Source organism: Eucalyptus grandis, chromosome 11 (genome assembly GCF_016545825.1).
Source record: "Eucalyptus grandis isolate ANBG69807.140 chromosome 11, ASM1654582v1, whole genome shotgun sequence".
Taxonomy (NCBI): domain Eukaryota; kingdom Viridiplantae; phylum Streptophyta; class Magnoliopsida; order Myrtales; family Myrtaceae; genus Eucalyptus; species Eucalyptus grandis.
Genome location: NC_052622.1, coordinates 39,838,834 through 39,862,344, shown reverse-complemented (window position 1 = coordinate 39,862,344; position 23,511 = coordinate 39,838,834). Strand labels below are relative to the sequence as shown.

General features: G+C 38.5%; 3 protein-coding genes across 4 annotated transcripts; all 3 read left to right on the top strand.

Moving 5' to 3' along the window:
* Window positions 1-1,743: 1,743 nt before the first annotated feature.
* On the top strand, window positions 1,744-5,280 carry LOC104427840 (protein trichome birefringence-like 34). Its single transcript, XM_010040861.3, has 5 exons — window positions 1,744-2,216; window positions 2,563-2,737; window positions 3,614-3,813; window positions 4,538-4,696; window positions 4,932-5,280. Exons 1-5 carry the CDS (start codon window positions 1,744-1,746, stop codon window positions 5,278-5,280), a joined length of 1,356 nt encoding a protein of 451 aa, XP_010039163.3.
* A 2,209-nt stretch (window positions 5,281-7,489) lies between these two features.
* Window positions 7,490-14,294, top strand: LOC104427839 (protein trichome birefringence-like 34). 2 transcript variants are annotated; one of them, XM_039304471.1, is made up of 5 exons: window positions 7,490-7,856; window positions 8,164-8,341; window positions 12,252-12,343; window positions 13,340-13,498; window positions 13,595-14,294. In XM_039304471.1, the coding sequence occupies exons 1-5, from the start codon at window positions 7,504-7,506 to the stop codon at window positions 13,953-13,955; spliced, it is 1,143 nt and encodes a 380-aa protein (XP_039160405.1). In that variant the 5' UTR covers window positions 7,490-7,503; the 3' UTR covers window positions 13,956-14,294. The 2 variants fall into 2 exon arrangements, with proteins under 2 accessions (XP_039160405.1, XP_010039162.1); XM_010040860.3 differs by having other exon boundaries at window positions 12,147-12,343.
* Window positions 14,295-17,158: 2,864 nt separating this feature from the next.
* Window positions 17,159-22,921, top strand: LOC104426358 (protein trichome birefringence-like 34). The gene is made up of 5 exons (XM_010039377.3): window positions 17,159-17,640; window positions 17,933-18,110; window positions 20,109-20,305; window positions 21,671-21,829; window positions 22,219-22,921. The coding sequence occupies exons 1-5, from the start codon at window positions 17,297-17,299 to the stop codon at window positions 22,574-22,576; spliced, it is 1,236 nt and encodes a 411-aa protein (XP_010037679.2). The 5' UTR covers window positions 17,159-17,296; the 3' UTR covers window positions 22,577-22,921.
* The last annotated feature ends 590 nt before the right edge of the window (window positions 22,922-23,511 follow it).

Sequence of the window (23,511 nt, the reverse complement as noted above, 5' to 3'; positions counted from 1 at the left end):
CAAATAAAAAAATATAAAGTGGCATTATACGTGTGTGAGAGATGCTTAATAAACGCTTGATTTATAGTTAAAAACAACTATGACAAATTCATTTTTTTAATACTCTTGTGACAGTTAATAAATTTGAATAGAGTCCATTTTTCTTGTTATTACACTGGTTATTTTAGCCATTGGTTGAGTCCTCGGAATAAAGTTTCCCTCTGTCCCTAGTTCGAAATATTTCCCTTAACCATGCCTTTTATTAATTAATCACAAAAATGACATCAACCACTTTTACTTTCACTTAAGTTTACATGTGGATGGTGTTAATAATTCGTAATCCTATTGCATGAATGTTAATTCTATTCTAAAATTTTTAAATTTTACCAATTTAGTCATAAAATTTTATGCAAAATTATAATATAGTTTTTATCAATATTTGCCAAAAATCGTTGACGTGATGATTCAATCATCACCAGTCATCTTACATAACACATTGCCACGTCCGCAATTTTCAATAAAATTTTTGAGAAGGATTACGTTAAAATTTTGTGTAAAGATTTATAACTAAATTGACAAAATTAAAAAAAAAAAAAAAGGACTGAATTGACATCTATGCAATAGATTTAGGACTAATTGGACAATTTTCCCTAATTTGTAAGCCACCAATTAGATGTGTTCGGTTAAAAATATAACCACTTTTTCTACAGTAAGCCTTCACCATAGCTTGATTTAATAATAAGGACAGTTTTTTAAAAAAAAAAAAAAAAAAACCTTTTCAGGCGAACAAAACTACAAAACAATTTGATTTGCTTGGTTTAGCAATTTGAATCATTTTTTTTTTCTTTTCGGTCAATTCTACATGTATTTGGGGCTGGCTATGTTATGTACGGCCTATCTTCGCACAATACAAACATGATATGAGATAAGAATTATAAAAAGAAATCCGAATATGACACAACACGTTCAATTTATATGTTGATAAGAATTTGCACGAATTAACACATTGTCATCGTGATTAAGTTATTTGGCATGTAGAAACAAAATTATATATTTTAGATCGACACAATTCCAAAAATGATCAAGTCATGCTAGCACAAATTGCGAGCCCATATGTATTAGTGTTTGTTTGTGTAAAACCTTGTTCACAAAAGGTGCACATAATAATAATCCTTTCCATTTAATATGGATGAAGTTCATGATGGTATAAATCTATGAATCTAAGCAAGTCATTAAAAGACTTCATCCTAATTCAATCTAGGCCTCGAGATAATCGGGATGTAAAGTACCAAGAGGATATTCCCTCCTCCTGGAAAAGAAAAATATATAGAAGGGAACTAAGGGGTGTTGAGCATGCGAGCATCGACAAGTTAAAATAAGAAATGCGGTCCTCTCACTCTACTAGAATTACCTAACCGGCGGAGTGGCCCAACATGGTAACATAAAATACCTACTGTCTATCGAGGTTACCTTTTAACCGGACAGTCAGACATCAATGATCCAGCTAATAAAAAATAAAAATAAAAAAGAGAGAGAGGGCGTCTGGGGACGGTTAGAATCAAAGAAGTAGAGGTTTTATATTTCATAATTTTTTAAAAATACCAGTGCAGAATCTCCTCTTCCTGTCATATAAGAACCGATCACCAAAACTTTCTCTGCACAAGTTACAATCAATCTTCGGCTTTCCTTTTCAATCTTCCAAGCGGAGAACATAAAATGCATGATGAGAGAATCAAATCGAATGGCACAAGAGAACCAAATCAGATGGCACACAAAGCCCAGACAGCAGCCACACGGTGGGGACTCAGGAGCATCTTCCCTTCCCTGGTGGCTCTGCTCATCGGCACCATCATCCTCGCCGCCATATACCCCGCACATTACGGCGAGAAGCAGCTATCATTCTTGCTGGGCAGAGATAGAGAACCGCTCTTCTCAAACCTGACCGACATTGCACCATCGCCGGCGACATCGTCGTTTGAGAAGCAGCTATCATTCTTGCTGGGCAGAGATAGAGAGCCGCTCTTCTCGAACCTGACCGACATTGCACCATCGCCGGCGACGTCGTCGCTGTGCGACGTGTTCTCGGGAAGTTGGGTATTCGACAATGTGTCGCGCCCCCTATACAAGGAGGGACAGTGTAAATACATGTTGGGCCAACAGGCTTGCGGGAAGTTCGGGCGGAAGGACTTGAAGTACCAGCAATGGAGGTGGCAACCCCATGGTTGTGACCTTCCCAGGTATTTTCCCCAGCTAATAATATGCACACACATTTACGACTCTCCATGTTCTCTCTTTCTCCATTAGGATACACTGGAGTACGTTTGCACCTTTGAGAGCACTCGTGCTGCGTCGAGGGCGAAGAGTCGACAGGTCATTGAATCACCGCTCAGATGCAGTGCCTTCTTCTAAGGCATTGTTTTTAGCATGCATCACGCCGCCATAGAACATAACCAAGTTCCTGCGTTCTTACTTTCTAGAATCGATAATTAAAGAATTTGAGGCGGCATTTTAATGCATTGCCGTCTTCTTTAGAGGAAATTTTGGTTAGGGTTTTTGACAGTGTGGATGGCGACATTACCGAAGGTTCAATGCCACGGCGCTGCTAGAGAGGCTAAGGAACAAGAGATTGATGTTCGTGGGGGACTCTCTCAACCGAGGTCAATGGGTTTCTCTCGTTTGCATGGTGGAGTCGTCTATCCCTAAGAAGCGAAGATCCTTCTCAAGCCGTCGCCCTGCCAGCATCGGCTTCAATGCCCTTGTAAGTCTCTTCTGAGATTTCTGCCTTCAGTATTTTCCCAAAAAACAGGAAGAAATTGTTCACGTTTCCTAATTATATAAAACTTTGGTTATCCCGATACATGTGCAGTAGGCCTCATTGGGTCCGTTTAACAAGACGCATCTACCACGGTGCTTCAAACGAAAGTTTCTAATTTCGTTTACTTCTCAGTGCGCCTTCACCGCCGCACGAAATGTGCCTACTCTAGGAAGATTGGAAAAAGAATAGCCGTTGGTCAATGAAATGACAACATTTTCCTGATTTTTTTATTTTTTTGTTTATAGTTTTGGAGATTCAGTCCTTATATTTTCCTCAAACTGCCGTGCCAAACAACATTAGATTTAGGCACACTGAACTTGGAAGAAGGGACAAATTTTTAAATATGTTTGCATCTTTCACCTAATCAAACGTGCGGTCGTAGTGATTGGTTGAGTTGCGGTCACATTATTGCATACAAAGTACCTAAAGTTCTATAATTTAGTTTACGAAGGACAAAGAGCTAGGTCTAGTATAAGAAAGTAATATGAGACAACGACCTCTAATATCCCAAAGGAGATGCTTTCTCAATACTAAGTTATATCTTTCAGTTTCAAACTAGCAAGCTATATCGATTAATGAGGAATGTCGAATTTTGAGTACTAAACCATGTTTTCAATTGATAATCTAGCAAAAGATTTCATCAATACCAAATTGATCCTGTTAACAAATATCTTTAAGATGCTTAAATAAGAACTTTAGAAAACATGAGCATGTGCAATGGTGAAGTTGACCGACTAGGTGCTCTTCTTGGGTGCATTAAGTTATGTCTGGGCTTGACTTTTGGAACTGATTAACTGGTCACTGGATGACATTGATTAGGACTATAATGCGACCATTGAATTCTATTGGGCACCGTTGCTAGTGGAATCCAACTGTGACGATCCAATGAACCATCACCTAGACAACCGGATCGTTCGAGTTGGGGCCATTGGAAAGCACGCAAGGCATTGGTCCGACGTGGACATCCTCATCTTCAATTCCTATCTTTGGTGGAGGGAAAGTCCCGAGATCAAAGTTTCGTAAGTTTTCCTCGGTATTAGAAAATCATGCATCTTGGAAAATCTAAAGTTTGCAATTTGACCTCCAAGTTTCTTGTTGCTACTTTATGGATGTTGAGAGAGGGACAACTCTTTAGTTCGTTCTCTTTTTTAGCTTACTCATTAAAATGGGTAATGACATCTTACATATTAAACTTTTGGTGAACGTTCAATAACATCACTAATTCCAAAAGTTGGCTTAACACAGGCCTCCGATTAAGCATAACGCAAACTCCGCAGTGATAGTGTAGAAAGAGCTAACAATATGTAGGGGCAACTTAGTTTCCAATTGCAACACCCAGAGAGACCAAAATAAAATTTAAGCGGTCCGTTAACAACACAACGTGCAAGACAGATGATGCCCTTCATTTGGCCAATTTTAAAGATTTGGGGTGGACGTCATTTGATGTTTAAGAAAAGTGCAAAGGCTATTTACGTAATTATCCTCTTGTTAAGTTCAAATGTTTGATGTTGCAATGCTAATAAGCATAAGAGACTTGATACTTTAGTCTGTCGTCTTGTATGCTATAACTAGGGAAGATCATCAATGTATAAGAGACTTGATACTTTAGTCTGTCGTCTTGTACGCTATAACTAGGGAAGATCATCAATGTATACATAATATGTGATAAAATTAGAACAATATCATCCCATCTGTTTTTTGGATGTCTGCTAACATCCTTCTTTCTTGAATTTTGGCAACCAGATGGGAATCATTTGTCGGTCCTGACAAAAATTATGAGATGATGAAAATGCTTCGAGCATACAAGATCGCTTTAAACACTTGGTCAGATTGGATCCAAGTTCATGTAAACAGTTCGAAGACCCAGGTGTTCTTCAATGGCATGTCTGCAACTCATGAAAGGTAGACTTAACTCATAGAAACTGGAAACGAACTTCGATACTAACTGTTTAAATCTAGGTTTACCGATCTGTTGATAATCACACGGAAAGAAACCTACTACAGTTCTCTCATGTTGAATTATTCGTCTAATACTGATTACCAAACTCGGTCATAGTAATCACACTTTGTTGCGCAAATTTTATTTTATTTAGCACAGTTCAAAGGTTTATCTTCCAAACATACCAACTCTTTGCAGAGCCGAGGATTGGGGTGGGATTGCTGATCACAACTGCTTCGAAGAAACAGAACCGATCACTGAAGGAGGGTATAGGGTAAGAAGGTCGACTCGCGGGATGATGCACACACTCCGGAAGGCAGTCAACAAGCTCCAGAAAAGAGGCCTCAACGTACACGTGCTCGACATCACGAAGCTCTCGGAGTATCGCAAGGACGCACACTCATCCATTTATAAAGAGCAAACCAAAAACCTCACTCAACATCAAATGGCAAACCCTGTCACCTACGCAGATTGCTTCCATTGGTGCCTTCCCGGACTGCCGGATGTGTGGAATGAGCTCTTGTATGCCTACATTTTACATAATTAGACTCCTAAACATAAGAAATAGATCAATTATTTAATAGGTCGTGAACTATTTTGAATATGCTCCCAGTCGACGTTACTCGATTAACTTGGCTTCAGTAGGCTGTTACTTTAAGACTCTATCCTTGTCCCACGTTATAATCAATCTGTGTTGTCCTAAATCAGAAGATTTCATGTCATCCGATTTGTGAGAACTGTAGATTATGGTTTTCATTATTTATTCGCTTACATTCTTGTCAAGTCCTGACTGAATGAATCGATGGGGTTTGCGCTTTGGCGTGGACTTTTCTTTTGAAAAAATTACGAAAATTAAGTTTCTCGATGTCGTTAACGCCATAAAGGGGCTAAAACTTGCAGCTTAGAAGTCAGTTGATATCTCCTTTGTCGCCTAGGCGCCCGCTCATAGTCATCCGATTGCCTATCTCTAAACCCATCTTTTAACTCTAGGTCACGGTCACGTATTAGTTAGTAACGATAGTCACGGTCCAGTCAACAAAAAAAAATCTGGCAAATCTTTGATAGTTAGTAGATTTCTGACATGCTGGTAAGTTTCTAATCACTTCTAGAAAAACACCCGACAGAAATTTTTGCCACATGCCTTAGGCTATCCAAAGATGACAAATTGTTAGGTTTGTCACGTTAGAATCAATCAAAGGTGACAGATTCATAGTGTTGTTAACTTAAGTTGAACTTTAAGCGACAAAATTTGTTCTTTGTTGCCATTGATATAAACAAAGTTGGGACAATTTAGAACTTACGGTAATAAGTATAATTTTTATCACCTTACATGAGACCTAAAGTGACAAAATCATGATTTTATCGCCTTAAGTCAAATTAAAATGAAAATGGTGCGTTTGGGAGTTCTTTTGGCATTATGATTTTATATTATGAGACCAAAGTGCCAAACCTGAGAAACAGGGGAGGATATGAAGATCAAACAGTGAATTCATCATGTAAAACGGACAGGATCAAACATGCACTAGCAAGTGAAGAAAGCACACCTCTCTGCTCTAGCTTTTCTCTTCAGCTCCTCTGATTCACCACGAGGTTTTGACTTGTTCAAAACAGATCGAAAGTCAAACTTCATACTTTGGGTGTGTACCTCTGTCTACGTAGTCAGTCGACTCAAGGTTGGGAAGGTCGAATCCAGCGTGGACCAGCCTCACAAGCCTCCAGCGAGACTCGGTGTGGCGTCACCCAAAGCTCGGCGGTGATGCCAACCCTTCCTTTGTCCTCAGCTCACTTGATCCCTTGCGTCAATCCCCTCATGCCCGTCGTCTTGGTGGCGCAGCTTCCTCGCTGGGGTCATGTAGCCGCAGTCGAGTCGCCACTGCCGCTCAATCTCGAATTAGGGATGCCCCAAGCCATCGACCTCTTGTCGATGAAGATGTGAGGCTGAGCGAAGATCTTCAAGCCCTACAAGGGTCGACACGTACACCCCGGCTCGTCACCGTCGCCTCTCAGTCTCATCCAGTTGTCCTCATTTATGGCAGTAGCGATGGCCGAGGAATTTGGTCGAAGAAAGAGATGAGTTTGTGATGGAAGAGATTGTTAGGGAAGGGATTGAGCAAAGAAAGAGAAGGCACAAAGCAAGTGTAAAACTTGAATACTTATAACTGAAGGCAAGATTGGAAAGAGAATTTCATTAAACCCCAGAACTTGCATTCCAAAAAAATACTAAAGCCAAAAGTTTTAGATGGAAGGAAGGGACTTGTCTTAATTGTCAAAAGTTTAGGACTCAAATTATCTTTTAAAATAAATAAAATTTAAGACTGAATTAACACAATTACAATAGATTTACAACGATGCGATAATTTTCTCGCCGAAATAATATCTTAGATTTCAAATTCTGACTTTTTCATATTGCAAAAAGTTAAAGATTCGAATCGATTCGAAGATTTAGTTGATTAATAAATGATTAACAATACTATGTATATAAGTATGTATATCCTATACGTTTTAAGCACAAGATCAGATAAACCCTACAAGAGATCGAGATCCTGAACTTATACATGATGGACTCGTGAAATGTTTTTTTTTTTTTATTTACTTCTTCAAATTTACATGATAGAATCAATCATGGAGAAAAATAATTGCTCCAGACAAGAAAGTAGATAAGGACACAAGGCGTGGGTCACCCGTTTAGCCCATGAGGTCCCCCTCGGTACATATAAGTGCAAAAAAAGATGCAGAAGAATTAATAGAGCGTTCGCAGGAGGGAACAATAATGGTGAACAAGACCGAAATAACTCCAGCCACATGGGGTGTCAGGAGCAGCTTCCACTCCCTCGTCGCCTTGCTGGTCGCCTCTGTCGTTGTTGCCGTCCTCTCCCTCGCGCGCGACGGCTCTCGGTTTCGGCCGCTGCCGGACGATGGCGCCTCACTTCAAAGCGCAGCCGGCGCGACGACGTCGTGCGATCTGTTCTCGGGGAGGTGGGTGTACGACAACGCGTCTTACCCGTTGTACGAGGAGAAGCAATGCACGTTCGTGTCGGACCAGGTGGCATGCGAGAAGTTCGGACGGAAGGACTTGGGGTATCGCCATTGGAGGTGGCAACCTCATGGCTGTGACATTCCCAGGTATACGCATCTCTCGCTGTTCTAATGCATAACTGCAATGAAAGGAATTGCTATAAGATGGTGTCCATCCTAACTCGCCATTACCTCCGATAAATCGCATCGAATGTAAATCCCACCAGATCTAGCGATTTAGATCATCGTGTAATTTCTCTACCCATTGTGTAGTTCCTTTGCACAGCAAGCTTTCCCGTGAGACTTCAATATGGAACATTTGTCTTTTCCACTGTATTTATTACACTCTCGAAGAGAATTTCTTCCCAGAATATAGATATAAAGCTTCTATTGATGTTGGCTTAATGAGGTGCAGGTTCAATGCGACGTGGTTGCTGGAGAGATTGAGGAACAAGAGGCTGGTGTACGTTGGGGACTCTCTGAACAGAGGACAATGGGTGTCCATGATTTGCCTCGTGGAGTCCGCCATCCCTCCCAACCTCAAATGGATATCTTATCGCCATAATCACTCGTTAATCGCCTTCAATGCCATGGTAAGTTATCCCCTTCCTTCTTCTTTTTCCTCTTCAAGTATATTATTATGTTAATTGTTGGTGACGCGAAAATCTTTCCTCGGATATTATTAATTCCCTTTCTGGTTGCGCGTTTTGCTCGAAGTGCCGGTACTTTGTGAACTATAGTTATTTTGATGATTGTGACCTTCACCTGAAATTACTATCCGCTTTTTGGGCTGTAAAGTTAACTCGGAAGTTAATGAATCTTGCAATTCAATGTCAAATACGAGAAAACAAAATTACTGAATCAACAATGAATAATAAAGATATCAACCTTACCAAAAAGATAATAATAATAATAAAGATATCAAAGATTTATAAAAAATGCATGTGAGTTGTGTTAGAAAAGCCTCTTATCAGAGTAACCTTGTGGTGTAAAGTAATTAATATATCCTACTAAGTCATAGCTAATTAACCTAAACTTTTAAATGAAAGTAAGTCCCATTGGATATGTTAATGGGGTCGTACTTGGGTTCCCCATTGGCAATCTTCCAGGGGAAAGTATCAATTTTTTTTTCTTCACTCCTAGCAAAATAGTATCAAACCCGGTGGTTGATTGGTGGCTCACTTAAAATGTGTATTGGTGTATGATGAATATCTTTCAACGCAATTTCCAGGCAGCCTTCATGGTTTGGTCTAACAATAGAGACCTACATCAAAAGTGGGCATTGTGGTGTGGCAACACAATCCCCATAGTAGCTAATAGCCTTAATAGTTTGGTTTGGTGAAAAAGGCTGAGGTGAAAGGTGGGTGTTCTGAAGTAGTAACACGAAGTAGTAACACAATCTCGATGACAACTTACATGGTTCAATCTATAGAAAAAAGAGGTTTAGTCTGGAAAAAAAGAACATGCTGATGCTGAAAGACATTTGAGTTAAAAGAGAACAAACCTAATACTGAGCTCACATTGAAAGGGGGAGACTATGAAGATATATGAGTGAATTTTTTCGAAAAGTTCTACGTCATAGAATTTGTGTGACAAAGAGTGATTATTAAATTTAAGTTGACCCATAACTAATGAATTTGAGCTTTTGAGTTAAAATGGGTCCAACTTGATATGGACACGTTTGGACTTCATTGGCAATATCCCAAGTGAACATGGCGGACTTCTAGTGTGCTATCCCAGCAAGTATTTGTACTTACTTTGTGAGGAGACATAACCAAGAAGAAATCCATTATGAATCCAGAAAATTACAAAGTTTCAATTGATCGTAAGTAGAGTATGTTTTCCAAATTCCCTTTTACAACTTACAAACAAAATCATTCCTCATATACATAACTCTAGGCACAATTAGAACTCAGGTTGAAGGGCGTGCATGACCGTAGGTGGGCTATGCATAAAGAGAAATGAATCATTTTTTGACTCCGTTCATTTAGTAGGAAATATCACATTTCCAGAAAATGTTTTCTAAAAAGCAATTTTATAGCAAAATGATGATATTTTTCAATATTTGATTGAAACCTAAAAATAAAGTTGAAAATATTTTTCACCATTCGGTATTTAATTTGATTTTCTAGGAAAAATTACTAAAAAAAAATTGAATTTTAATTTTTTAATCAACCAAAAAAATTAATTTAATTTTATATTTTTAAAAAATGAATTTTAAATTATTTTTTATTTTTAAAAATGATTTTTTTTATTTTTAAATTTTTTTTTTTTTTCTTTTCTTTTCCTTCCTCCTTCTTCCTTCTTCCTTCTTCCTCCTCTATCTGCCACCGCGTTCCTTGGCGATGGCCAATTGCCTAGCGACCCGGCCACAACACAGTCAATAAGCTCAAGTTCACCTAAGGTGGCCTCACCAAATCCGATGAGTTGGGCGAGGCTTGAGCCCCACCAAGCTAGCTAGACCGGAGCCCCCGGCGTGCTCGACCTCGCCCGCCTCACCACTAGTCGGCGACCTTGAGCCTGGCCGGCAACTAGCAAGCTCAAGCCTCACTAGCCTAAGGCGATGCTTGAGCTACCCAATGATCAATTATCAATCGCTAGCCACCGTCGTGCTTGGCAACCAACTGAGAAAGAAGAAAAAGGAAAGAAAAGGAAAAACTAAAAATAATTAAAAGCTCAATTTTTAAAAAGAATAAAAAATAAAAATAAAACATAAAAATAAAAGGAAATTGTGTTTGGTGAAAGAAAGTGAGGTAAAAAAAGTTATGGAAAATGTTTTCCTCTTTCTGAAAAATGGAGAACATTTTCCCACCTTTGAAGGTATTTTTCCTAAGAGGAAAATGTTTTTTTTTTTACTAGTTTATCAAATACAAAAAAAATCCTGAAAACGTTTTCTTATTTTCCATGAACTGAAGAAAGACTTATAGAGGAATTGAATAATTATTTAATTACCGGTATGTGTAATATGTAATTATTATTATGTTATTCATTATGTGTAAATAAGATGGCAACTTGATGAAAGAGAAAGTGGTGGCATAGTGGGTAGATTCAACTCTGATGCAATAATAATTGGAAAAATAAAAGCGAGACAAGAGAGTGTTTTGGCTTAAAAATATATATAATATCTTAAAATAAAGCATGCGCATGGTTAATTGCAAGCTCTCATTGTTAACTTTTAGAATAAGAACGGTATAAGTTACAATACTTTTGTATGGTGCTCGCTTGAGTGCCAACCCCTTTTGGCTCATTTGAGTGCCACAATTTGAAAAATCGATCACTTGAGTACCACTTCCGATTTACCCCATCAAAAAAGCTAATGTGGCCCCCGAAAATATTTTTAAATATGTTTAATATTATTTTTTGGATTTTTTATTTTATTTTTATATATTTTGCTTTTTTTTTTTCTTTAGGGTCGGCGAGGTCACCGGCAACCCTCACTGATCGCAGTCGCATCGCCCAGATCTTGCCACAAAGGCTCTCGGTGAGGCCATTGGGGCCTCACCCAATCTAGGTGAGGCGGTCCTAAAGAAAAAAACAAAAACAAAAATACAAAATACAAATAAATATAAAAATTCAAAAAAATAAAAAAAATTCATGTAAAACATTTGAAACTCAAGTAATCGATTTTTCTACAATGTGACACTCAAGTAAACGAAAAAAAAATTGACATTTAAGTGAATGACGTACGAAAGTTTTGGCACTCTTACTATTACTATGCCGATAACTTTCTTTTCCATGTTCATGGGTATTGCCCTATCACTCTAATATTTCCTTGCTATTACAGTGATACTGTGCACATAAAAAAACAAAGAGTTCCCTCTATCTCTTGTGTTGGATTACAATTGAACGCTATTCTTACCGGTCGTGCCCCTCCCAATGAACCTCAAGGATGCAAATATCCCTTGCGAAGTGGCGCCTTATGCTTTTGCAGGGACTCTTCCAAACCTTCGCTGAATCTAACTTGATTTTCCATAATCAACTAAGTGAGATTAGAGCCACCAATGACTTATTCTGAATCTGCTAGGAGTCGAACAAGATTGAGGAGTCCGCCTTATACAAATCGGAGATTTCAAATACATTTGGCCTGGCCCGACTATAGCCTACCCATAATATTTTTTTTAGGTTCTTTTATTGGATTGGGGGCTTTGGACATATTCTTTCCGGGCCACAAGTCAAGCTCGGCCCCCCCATCGACAACTTTCCTTTTGTTTTTCGTCAGTATCAATGCTAGGAGATGATCCTAGGAACAAGTACTTGTCTCTTTCGAATTGATTGCAGCAGTCGATCCATCTATTTAGGCTTTGTTTTGGGGGATGAATCTCTATTATAACTTTAATCAGTCCCAGTGCCTTAGTTTGGACATTTGTTGATAATGTTGGAATTAATGAATGAACTTAGGAATACAACACGACGATTGAGTTCTACTGGGCACCAATGCTAGTGGAATCCAATAGTGACCATCCCTATAATCATCGTTTACCCGAGCGAGTTGTTCGAGTTCAGGCCATTGAAAAGCATGCAAGGGTTTGGTCGGATGCGGACATTCTCATATTCAATTCCTACCTGTGGTGGCTGAGACCTGAGATTAAAGTTTTGTAAGTCCCTTCATGTGCTCTATGACACCTCTAATGCATCTCTAAGTTGAGAACTTTTCAAACTCTATCTTTCTGTTTTCAGCGAAATTTACTTTTAACTTTCTCTTCTTCAACTTTTCAGTTTTGTGTAACATGAACACTTTAAAATGTTAAGAAAAAAACATACATATAACAACATGTTGATATGCATGTGATTTTTCGTAATATTTAAACATTTAATAAAGTACGGTATTTTGCTTAAAATAGATTTTACATAGGGTAATATTGTAGAAAGATCATTAAGACAATACAAATCATTATGAAAGAATACGATATCTAATTTTCCTGTAACCTAAACTATTCACAGCATAATAGGACAATTGAGGATATTACCTATAAACAAGTTGCATATTGCATTACTAGTGATATACATTGGAGAGTATACAAGCATTTATGGATGAAAATGTTGAGGCAAACGAAATAAGAAAAAAAAATGGACTAAAAGAAGTGAGTTAGAAAAAGAGATTTGGTAGCAATTGGAGCACCATTTTAAAACTTAGGTCGCCCGTTTGTAGTGCCTTAGATTACTAAAATCATTTGAAATCCTAGGTTTGGGCAACTTGTTAAAATTATGATCTCATCTATAAATCCAAACTAGAGTTGTCACTAATGAATTTAGAATTAAAGTAAGTTGATTAGACATTCAACCACCATCATTAAATTATTCTTTCTCAACTAGTCCCTAGGATCATGAGCATACCTCAAGTTTACTTTACGTGGCATACAATTCGATTCTATCGTAAGATCGGTCAAATCTAAACTAAACACTTGACCACTCAATCTATCCCTTAAAGAGAAAGAAGATCAAGTCCTTCATTTTGTTCTTAAAAGAGAAAGAACAGTCTTCAGTTTAGCTGTTGAAATATTAACTACAATTGCTCTCTGCATTGAAAGACAATTCTTCGTGAATGGTTTCTCTCAAACCGAATATAAGAAACACTACATGTTTGAATTTAGGTGGGGATCATTTGGGAGTCCTGATGGAATACACAAGATGGAACAAGCGCCTCGTGTGTATGAAATGGCCCTGAATACATGGTCAGATTGGCTGGAGGTTCACATCAACAGATCCAAGACCCAAGTGTTCTTCGTCAGCATGTCCCCAACCCATGACAGGTGACCATTTCCCTCGCAATGTACAGCCTATTTTTTTTAGCAATTACTCGTAATCTTATGTTGCATCGGTTCATCCGTAGCTCTTCTATAATGCAGAGCCGAGGATTGGGGTGGACTCGACGGTCATAATTGCTACCAAGAAACTGAACCCATCACCAGAGAGGGGTATTCAGGAAGCGGGTCAAGGCCCGAGCTGATGCGAGCTGTGGAGGCGGTTATCGGCAGACTGCGAGCAAGGGGCCTTGGCGTTCGAATCCTGAACATTACGCAGCTATCGGAGTATCGCAAAGACGCGCACCCTTCCATTTACAAAAGGCAGTGGCATCCCCTGAGTCGAGAGCAGCTGGCCGATCCGACAAGCTACGCCGATTGCTTCCACTGGTGTCTCCCGGGAGTCTCCGACGTGTGGAACGAGCTCCTCTATGCCTATATTCTCCGAAACCGGAGTCCATGTTAGGAAATGAAGGAGTGGGAGAGTGACAAAGTACTGGTGACTTTCGTGAGTTAATTTTGGCATATAGTTGAAAGTTGGAGGGAGAAGGAGAAATTTCTTTTTCCTGCTAATCCCAATGATGCCTGCGCAGCCTAGAAACCATGTGGCTTCCTGTCAATCGTGCACCACTGGATACCAGCGAGGTGTTGATACGACATTCAGATGTGTGTCATGTCATGTCGTCGATACATGACAGCTTACCAAATGACATTAACATAGGCCCCTAGATGTCCACATAATTTTTTCAAGACTTTGACCAATCCTAGATCATTTATTTCTCTCATCCAACATCCAATTGATTGATTTCAGGGCTCATGGAAAGCTCATGACTTGAACTTTCCAAATATACGATATGGTTTTCGAGAAAATGTTGGGACTAAGGATTTTCACAAATTAGGCCAAACAAATAGTTGAAATAGAAAGTAATGCTATCTTTCTCAAGAAAACTTTGATTGAGATGATTCTCAAGACATCCAAAATCTTACGATCAAATCTACATGATCTCATCACTTGATCTAGACAACTGCAACTTTATCAACCCAGTCAAGATTGAATGGCTACAATTAAAAGCTGGGATATCCTGTGATTAAAAAATCCTATTCAGGCAATTTAGATGACATTGGAAAGCTCCTGGAGGATTCAATCATATCCTTCGATCATAATTTTCACAATGACTGATTTTCGATAGGAACTTTGTTAACCTCAATAAAATAAAATAAAATAATTAGGTATCTATAGTGGTAACAGTGAAAGAATATTGCATTGTGTTCGATAAGCTCCGCCACATGAGTGATGGTTGTCACGAGCAAAAGGGGCATGAAGATTCAATGTAGACGGATCCTGGATCGACGGGTCATCGAAGGGGTCGGCAGTTGTAGTGTCTCGAGATCACTGGGGGGCGATCGCGGCTGGCTTCGCATAGAAGATCGCAGATTCTTCCGCCCCTGAGATCGAAGCCCTAGCGTGGAAGGAGGCCTTGTCGTGGCTGGCGGAAAGTACTCAGCTAAAGCAAATTTCTGTTCCGCATGGGCCCTGAGGAGCTCCTTTGAGGATTGCAAAGATTTCCTAGCCCAATTAAAAGGTGTTTCCTTAGCCCACTCCTCACGGGAAGCCGACCAAATCGCAAATGGACCGTCATGGTCCTTCAGAAAGCGATACCTTCTATTAATTAGCTGTCTAAGCCACCCCAATCTCTTTGAGATTTACTATGACAACACTTGTTTCGTATTGCTTTGAATGAATGAATGAATGAAATGGAACTTGTTTTGACAAACAAATAAAAAAAAAGGTCTGCCGCACGGGATTTATAATTTATAACAGGTTCGGATTAATAATTTATAACATGTGCCACTTGAGATTTTCCCCACCAGAAGACATGGACTAAAGGGAAGTTCTAAAATGTACAGAGCTTATAAGTTTTCGAACCTAAATACACTAGAAAAAAAATTAGACTTGAGTTTGAACCAACGCCAATTTTAGTGCCTGTAGTGTCATTATCCTAACAAATACATTTCTTAATTGAGTTGTTATACCATCGATCATGGATGGAATCTGAATTCCACAATAGGGGCATTACAAATGGAAACTTTGGTTCGTGAACTATACTTACAAAAAGAAAAAGACAAAACATCTATTGCCCATATATAGAAAGAATAAATTGACCCATTAAGCATGTTTAAGGAACGACTAAAATTACCAATATGAATGGACGACATGAAGGCCAAAAAAATTAATAGTCAAATAACACAAATTGCTGCTCTGGTTATTACATATCAATAAATATCATACAAATTCATATGATGTGAATAATTTCACAAAACAATGATTTTTTGTTCTATGATGGGTCTTTTTTCATAAGCGATACTATTGATGTCATCAATTGTACGCAATTCACTTTTTCCTTGCAGAGGATATAGTCTTAATCCACATTTGATAAACCAAATCTTTTCTAATGGCATTTATATTGGCATTGTAGAGGAGAAAGATGAACATCTTATACATTTAGGCAAGTCTATAAAAACACTTTATTTACTTCTTGTCATAAGATAGGTAATAGTCATTTCTCAAAATATAATAATTTATAGTTTATACCGGTAGAATTCGAGACACTGGTGAAACTTCTCTTATTTTCAGTCAAATAAAAATGTGACTATTAATTTTTAGTGTCTTCGAACGGGATGAAAATAAACTTAGAAGCAACACTAAGTGAGAATATTCCAATGAAACTGTATAGCATTTTTATCTTCAGCCAAAAACAGGAAATTGTTTTTTGTTACACTTTTCTATATTGCTCGATTATGCGGCGTTTTCTTTCATATGATAATAACAAATATTAAGTCAAATTTTAAGCTGAGTCCCTCCTCTCTCATATAAGTTCAGTTCATTTAATTTTTTTTTTGAAGGAACCTTGATAAGTCGTCTTAACAGCGGATATCACTCAATCAATCTAAAATCTATTTTATAGATGCTAATTCAATTTTAAAATTTTTAATTTTATCAATTTAGTTCTAAACATTTATATTAAATTCCCAATGTACTCCTTCTAGCCAATTTTCGCCAGAAATTGTTAACGCGGTAACGCGCAGCGTAATACGACCAACAATAATCAAATCGTTACGTCAGCAATTTCCGACGTAAATTAATCGAAATGGTTATAATGAGATTTCATGCAAAGGTTCGGTACTAAATTAATATAATTAAAAAATTTATGATAAATTGATATCACACAATAAGTCTAAAGACTGATTTTACACTTTCCCTTCATAAGGACAACATTTTTCTTCGCTTTAATGTTGCCTACCCATCTTAGGACAAACCACAGATCATCACGGGCACTGCATATATATTTATATTGATCTTTCTTGGGAGTAGATAATGCGAAACAGATGGCCATGTGTGATTGGAAGCTACATGGACGCCAATATATGTTAATATTCAGACAGATGGCGCTTCTACTATAAATTATTTTGCATACCAAGAACATTGAAAAACTAATCTTCTGGGGAGACCAATCAAGGGTGTCTGGGAAGGCAAACTAATCGCTTGACATCTTTAGTCCAACTACTATTATTTAACTTTTGAATCTTCAAACTGAATATATAAATGGATGCAGCTAAGCAGGCTGAGCTGCAGTCCATTATAATATTCCTCCCATAACACCAAGGTGGACTCCTTTTTTGCTTTTTCTCCCCTTTGAAGAACGAGGCATCAGGATCCAACCCAGGTCAATACTGCTTCCCCACAGTTAACTACCCCAGAAGAAAGTGAGAGAAGGCTAAAAGAGAGAGAGAGACGGCATCAATAGAATGGCAAACAAATCCCAAGTGGTTGCAGTTGCGCCACCCACATGGGCATCTTCAGTCACCGGCAGCTTCCACTTCGTCGTGGCTTTGCTCGTCACCGCCCTTGTCGGTTCCGCCGTCTATCTCTCGAGCGAACAGCCACAACTCCGGAGCCCGACGCCCACCAGACGGTCCTCCCGATGCGACTTGTTCTCCGGGAGGTGGGTGTTCGACAACGTATCATACCCATTGTACAAGGAGAAGGAATGCTCGTACATGTCGGAGCAGCACGCGTGCGAGGCGTACGGGAGGAAGGACTTGAGGTACCAGCAATGGCGGTGGCAACCCCACGGCTGTGATCTTCCCAGGTATAATGATGCGCATCTGCTCCACTCTGCTTTTCTGCTTCATCCTCTACTTCTCACTAAGTTCGGCAGCGCAAAACCCCATTTTCTTTATGAGATCTCCCGAATGAAATTTCTGGTTCCGTCACTGAAAATGGGGTTCAGGTTCAATGCCACGGCGTTGATGCACGTCTGCTCCACTCTGCTTTTCTTCTTCATCTTCTACTTCACACTAAGTTAGGCAGCGCAAAACCCCTTTTCTTTATGAGATCTCCCGAATGAAATTTCTGCTTCCGTCACTGAAAATGGGGTTCAGGTTCAATGCCACGGCGTTGTTGGAGAGGCTGAGGAATAAGAGATTTATGTACGTGGGCGACTCCTTGAATAGAAACCAATGGGATTCCATGGTTTGCATGGTCCAGTCCGCAATCCCTCCCGACCTCAAATCCCTGTCGTATCATTACAACGCCTCCTTAGTCGTCTTCAGGGCCCATGTAAGTGCTCTCCTCCAACACAGTCATTAAATGATTATTATTCTTCTTCCTCCTCTTCTTCTTTTTCTTGTGCTCTCCTACTGACATTTATGCATTTAGTAGTCACGGCTATTTATTTATAGTTATATATATGTATATATATTGACCCATCTTGCACATTCACCAAAATGACCTCAAAGGGACATTGGTTTAAAAAAAAAAAAAAAAAAGTGAAATATCTTAGTGTTTATCAACAGTACCGCCATAGATTATTTTTTATTAGGCGCTTGTAGAAAAAACCTCTGTTCAAATCAAAGTTATGAGTCTATTACTCGGCCAGATAATACGAAAACCAAACCCACTAGACCCAGTCAAATCACATTTTAAGAATATGTGAGACTCCCATATGGGTGTCACTCAAATACACAAGTCTTCGTACAATTCTACCACTAGGATATAGATCTTCCATGTCATGGTGTCTCCATCTATCCGGACTGTTGATGCGTACCTCATTCACGTACAATATTGTAGATCAATAGTTGAGAAATGTTTGAGACACCAAAGAAAGCATCATGCGACACAGAGGATTTAGATCCATATTAAGTAATCCCTTAGGAATATGATGTCGTGTGGTCTCTAGAGTGTGTTTACACCAAAAATTGCAACTCCCTGGCCGTCGACTCGAACTAGAAGAGGTCCAGCACAAGACTTTGCAGAAGTAAAATTCACCGAGTGTCGAGAGCTTTTAGTTGGCAAATATAGACAGTCAACAAAACAAATAAATAGTTGTCGACTGTAAAAGCTAAAAGAAATTACCAACTCCAAAGGTATGGGTGTCAGTGAATGAAGTTGCCGACAAGAGAGTCGCGATCAAAGCGATTTGCGGTGAATTAGAAATAAGTCAATTAGTTATGGAGCTGGCAACCTTGAAAGCACTAGTGAAGACTAACACAGTTGTTAGACCAACACAATCATCAGGTCATGAAGCCACTAGTTTTGGAAGCCACTCGCTGTAGTGGCCGGGGAATATCGGTTGTTGTTACTGTCATGAAGTGAAACCGCAGGAGTGTAACTTTCAGGTGTTGGACACTAGGTCGAAGTAGTAAGTTTGTTTAATAATTGCTTGTAAATACATGTTGATGAATTTTAGGAATCATGTAGGATGTGTTTGCGTTTTTTTGCATCCGTCAGTCAATAAAGGAACACCAGCTGCTCACTTTTATCACTTTTATCATCTGATTTTTTTTTTTGGTAAGAAGCTTTTATCATCTGATTTATCTTTACATTTTCAATATTTTTACATGATTGGCTGGAGTTATCTCTAATCTTAGTACTTTTAGTTTTCTCTTCGAAGCAGTTTCATGATTGCCGACATTTTTCGACGACACATAGTGTTTGTGCAAAGATTGTTGTCAATGTACGATTGAAAATTCTTCACTCTTTCTTTATTTGCTCTTTTTTTTTTTTTTTTGGTCGAATATTTGCTCATAATTAGATAGGTAACATTGTGGAGTTTCCAATGCTCCTTTTCCGTAAGTCGCACGTGAAGTGAGGTTCCCATGACTATGGATCCTCGAGCCGAAGAAAATCGGTGTAAACAAATGAAAAGATAACGGTATCAACAATTAAATGATGGATGCTTCTTCGAGAACTTAGCAGTAGCCGACGCATCCAATTTTATTTTATTTTTTATTTCAAATGCTCGTTAGAAAACCCACCCGTCACCGGTAGAAAAGAATTTGTACTTTTGTTTTTGGACACAGGTAGTGTAAAAAAATTATTAGGCAAGCAAAGTTCTGACGCTGATACATTATGCAATTCTTTGATTTTCGGCAAATGGATTCATTCCATAAGCAGATGAGGCTTTTCATCTCACGACTACTTGTGTAAAAAAAATTCTACACTGCCGATGTACCTTGTATAAATCATTTTTTCTTGCTAGCCAAATGATGTATAATTTGATGTCTGAACTTTGATTCATTTGGTTTTTGTTAATTACCACGTTTCATGGATGTGAAGGAATATAATGCGACGATTGAGTACTACTGGGCGCCAATGCTTGTGGAGTCTAATTGCGATAACGCAGTGAGCCACCCGGCTGATCATCGCATCGCTCGAGCTCAGGCTATTGAAAAACATGGCAGGCGTTGGAATGATGCAGATTTCCTCATCTTCGACTGCTACCTCTGGTGGAGGTTACCCAAGATTGAACTCTTGTGAGTATATGTACTATTAGAAATTATGTTTTACGAGTGTCTCAAGAGTATTTATTAAACATAAATTTAACGAGAAAAGTTTCAATTCCAAAAATATTAAATACTAGCATTTTAAAAAATAAGTCATCACTATCGTGAAAACTATAACATTGCTTTTATTTAACTACTTAACAAGTGCCGTAAAATTTTTGTAAACTGAATTCGGTTATAAGAAAGAAAATATGCTTTTATCCCCTTAATTTTGGTTTTCTAATATTCTAGAGGTTTTTACAGTTGCACAATGATCCCTCCAATGTTGTCAAGAGTGTTTTTTCTAAGTTTAAGTGATTGGTAATTTGAAATAAAATAAAATAAAATGATTGTATGATAATCTTTAATGTATTGTGAGGATAATAGTCTATTCTGATTAACAAAAAAAATCAAATTACAAATAATTATAAATTGTTGTGAAACCCACTTCTTTAAGAATTTGTGACTTACAATAAACTGTTATTCTAATAGTACTATTATGCTAATATAGCCCTTTTGAAATATCCATTTCTACTTCTTGATTGACTATTTATCTGTACTTTCTTTATCCGAGTCCCAAATGTAGCGTTTCAAATCCTATTTCCCACTCTAAATAAAAATTATAATGAAGACAGAGAGATGCTCGTGAAAATGTTAAACTTAAAAATGTAAATTGAATTACTTAATTTAAGGATTCTGATCCCTTAATCTATATGTAAATTCACTTCTTCTACTCATGGAATTGTTAAACTTCAAAAAATAAATTGAATGATTTGAATTAAAGGATACGGATCCCTCTATCTATAAGTAAATTGACTTCTTCGATTCATCAGGATACAAGCTAACACGTTCACTTGGAGAGAACTTTTGAACAAAAAATGAAGTAGTAGATTTTTCACTTTAAGATAATGACAAACTGGTCATAATGTCTAGAGTTTGAGAGGTGGTCACGAGACTTGGCAACGACGTGGCTACCTCCTACGGGAATAAATATAAGATAGAGACATCCTTATATAAATTTCCAATTGTAAAATTAATACCTCGAGAAGAGGACGCATCAACACATTAAATGTTCGATAATTGAGGATTTATCCCCTAAATTTAGAGAAACCCAGTCTCCTAAATTGAGACTATTTTGTGTAAATTCTATAATAATATGAGAGAGCTATATACTTCAATATAAAGCTAAGTCCCAATTGAAATTTCTTGAAGACACGAGAGTTGGATACACATAAGAAACTCTTAAGGTCAGTGCTGAGCTCACCGTAAGGTAAATAGTTCTCAAATGGAAGCTGATCTTTCTACTTCGATTTGTTCTTCTTTCAATGAGAATGTGATTTTTAATATCTCGATCAGGTGGGGATCATTCGAAAGTCCAGATGCAATACACAAAATGGTGGAAATGACTCGTGCATATGAGATGGCTCTCAATACCTGGTCAGACTGGTTGGAGATGCATGTCAATAAGTCAAAGACTCAATTAATCTTCGTTAGCATGTCTCCGACTCACAAGAAGTAAGTTTTTACCACATGCCTCTTTGTCTGGCGATACCTCTTTTTTCTTAAAGCAAATTGTTAGGATCATTGAAGCCTACATTTCTTTTTTCCAAGAGCTCTGCGATCTGCTTGATAATGAATTAACAAAGTCTAACGTCGAAAACAACAGAAAAGGTTCTTAGGTTGATTGACTAAAACATCTTTATGCAATGCATTGTTTTTCTTGAAATTTTGCAATTTCCTGTTACATTTAATTCGATCCAACTAAAAGGATTTAGTAAACTCGAGGTACCAAATCATGCACTAGGCCTTTATAGGTCATTAAAACGAGCCCAACACCTCGTGTTTTAAGCCAGCTTCTACAAATTTCTTGATGCATATGGCGTTGGTCTTTTTCTATATGGCAGAGCAGAGGAATGGGGCGGGGTCCCTGGCAGAAACTGTTTAGGGGAAACCGAACAAATTACCCGAGAAGGGTATTGGGGTAATGGGTCGGTTCCTGCGATGATGCGTGTGGTGGAGAGCGTGATCGAGAAACTCAAAACAAGAGGCGTCACAATCCACGTCCTCAATATCACCCAACTCTCAGAGTATCGCAAGGAAGCGCACCCCGCCATCTACAGGAAACAGTGGCATCCCCTAACTAAAGAACAGCTTGCATATCCGATTAGCTATGCGGATTGCCTCCACTGGTGCCTCCCTGGAGTGCCAGATGTGTGGAACGAACTTCTCTACACTTACATTTTCCGTTATATACACACCTAGGGCAAATTCCAAATATTAGTTATGCCATTGCTTATACTTTTACTTTTTGTTTATCTATATATTATTCATAGTGATAGAATGGGGACAAATCAATCTATAAAAAGGGTGGGCTAGTTTCACTCCCATTACAATTGAAGACATACCCCATTTCATGTCGTATTGTCGAGTCCGCAATCCCTCCCACCCTTAAATCCTAGTTGTATCGCCACAACGGCTCCTTTATGGTCTTTGGGGCCCATCTAGGTGCTCTCCTCTTACACGTTATTTATTGACAAATTGGGTTTATACTAAAGGGTATAATTGTCATTATTATTTTAGCCCTAAACCCTATGTATATATTGTATATTACTTCATCAATGCAAGTAAGTTCGCACAATCTCTACATGGTATCAGAGCGGCAATTCTTGGAGCCCGTCTCTCACATCTATCTTTGGCCTTCTCGCTTGCAATCACTGCTGCTGCTGCTACAGGGAAGAGGCCGTAGCATTGATGCCATGCTCCGACAGAATGGCTCCGATCAAGCGCTAGGGTTTCTTTCAGATGCGTTTTCGACAAGCTTCCCACGCCACCGCAGCCTTGTAGCGGATGATGTTGGAGAAATCTTCTTAAAGTGTTTTGAAGTTGACAAAACGTTTCTATCGCCTAGTCGAAGGCTTTACAGGACTCGCTGTTTAAAGTCTGAAGACCTCCGACAGCCAGACTCAAGACTCAAAGTCTATCCTCATTGACAGTCTTTAATCCGTTGTAGAAAGGTTATCCAGAACTGGATGTTCCGTTAAGGATTTAACCTTATCAACTGGAGAAGATCTCATGGCTGGAGAAGACATAACGGAGTCCTTTGATTGATCGAAGATTGACTCGATAAATTGAAGATCCGATGATTGCCTAAATATTATTGGAAGGTTCTGCTTATGGAAACCGAGATCCTGATTGTA

Coding starts and splice junctions, on each gene's coding strand:
- LOC104427840 (XM_010040861.3), top strand. CDS start 1,744: ATGGCACACAAAGCCCAGACAGCAGCCACACGGTGGGGACTCAGGAGC. Junction 3,814..4,537: donor AGTCCCGAGATCAAAGTTTC/GTAAGTTTTCCT, acceptor TTTGGCAACCAG/ATGGGAATCATTTGTCGGTC. Junction 4,697..4,931: donor ATGTCTGCAACTCATGAAAG/GTAGACTTAACT, acceptor AACTCTTTGCAG/AGCCGAGGATTGGGGTGGGA.
- LOC104427839 (XM_010040860.3), top strand. CDS start 7,504: ATGGTGAACAAGACCGAAATAACTCCAGCCACATGGGGTGTCAGGAGC. Junction 7,857..8,163: donor CATGGCTGTGACATTCCCAG/GTATACGCATCT, acceptor AATGAGGTGCAG/GTTCAATGCGACGTGGTTGC. Junction 13,499..13,594: donor ATGTCCCCAACCCATGACAG/GTGACCATTTCC, acceptor TCTATAATGCAG/AGCCGAGGATTGGGGTGGAC.
- LOC104426358 (XM_010039377.3), top strand. CDS start 17,297: ATGGCAAACAAATCCCAAGTGGTTGCAGTTGCGCCACCCACATGGGCA. Junction 17,641..17,932: donor CACGGCTGTGATCTTCCCAG/GTATAATGATGC, acceptor AATGGGGTTCAG/GTTCAATGCCACGGCGTTGT. Junction 20,306..21,670: donor TTACCCAAGATTGAACTCTT/GTGAGTATATGT, acceptor TATCTCGATCAG/GTGGGGATCATTCGAAAGTC.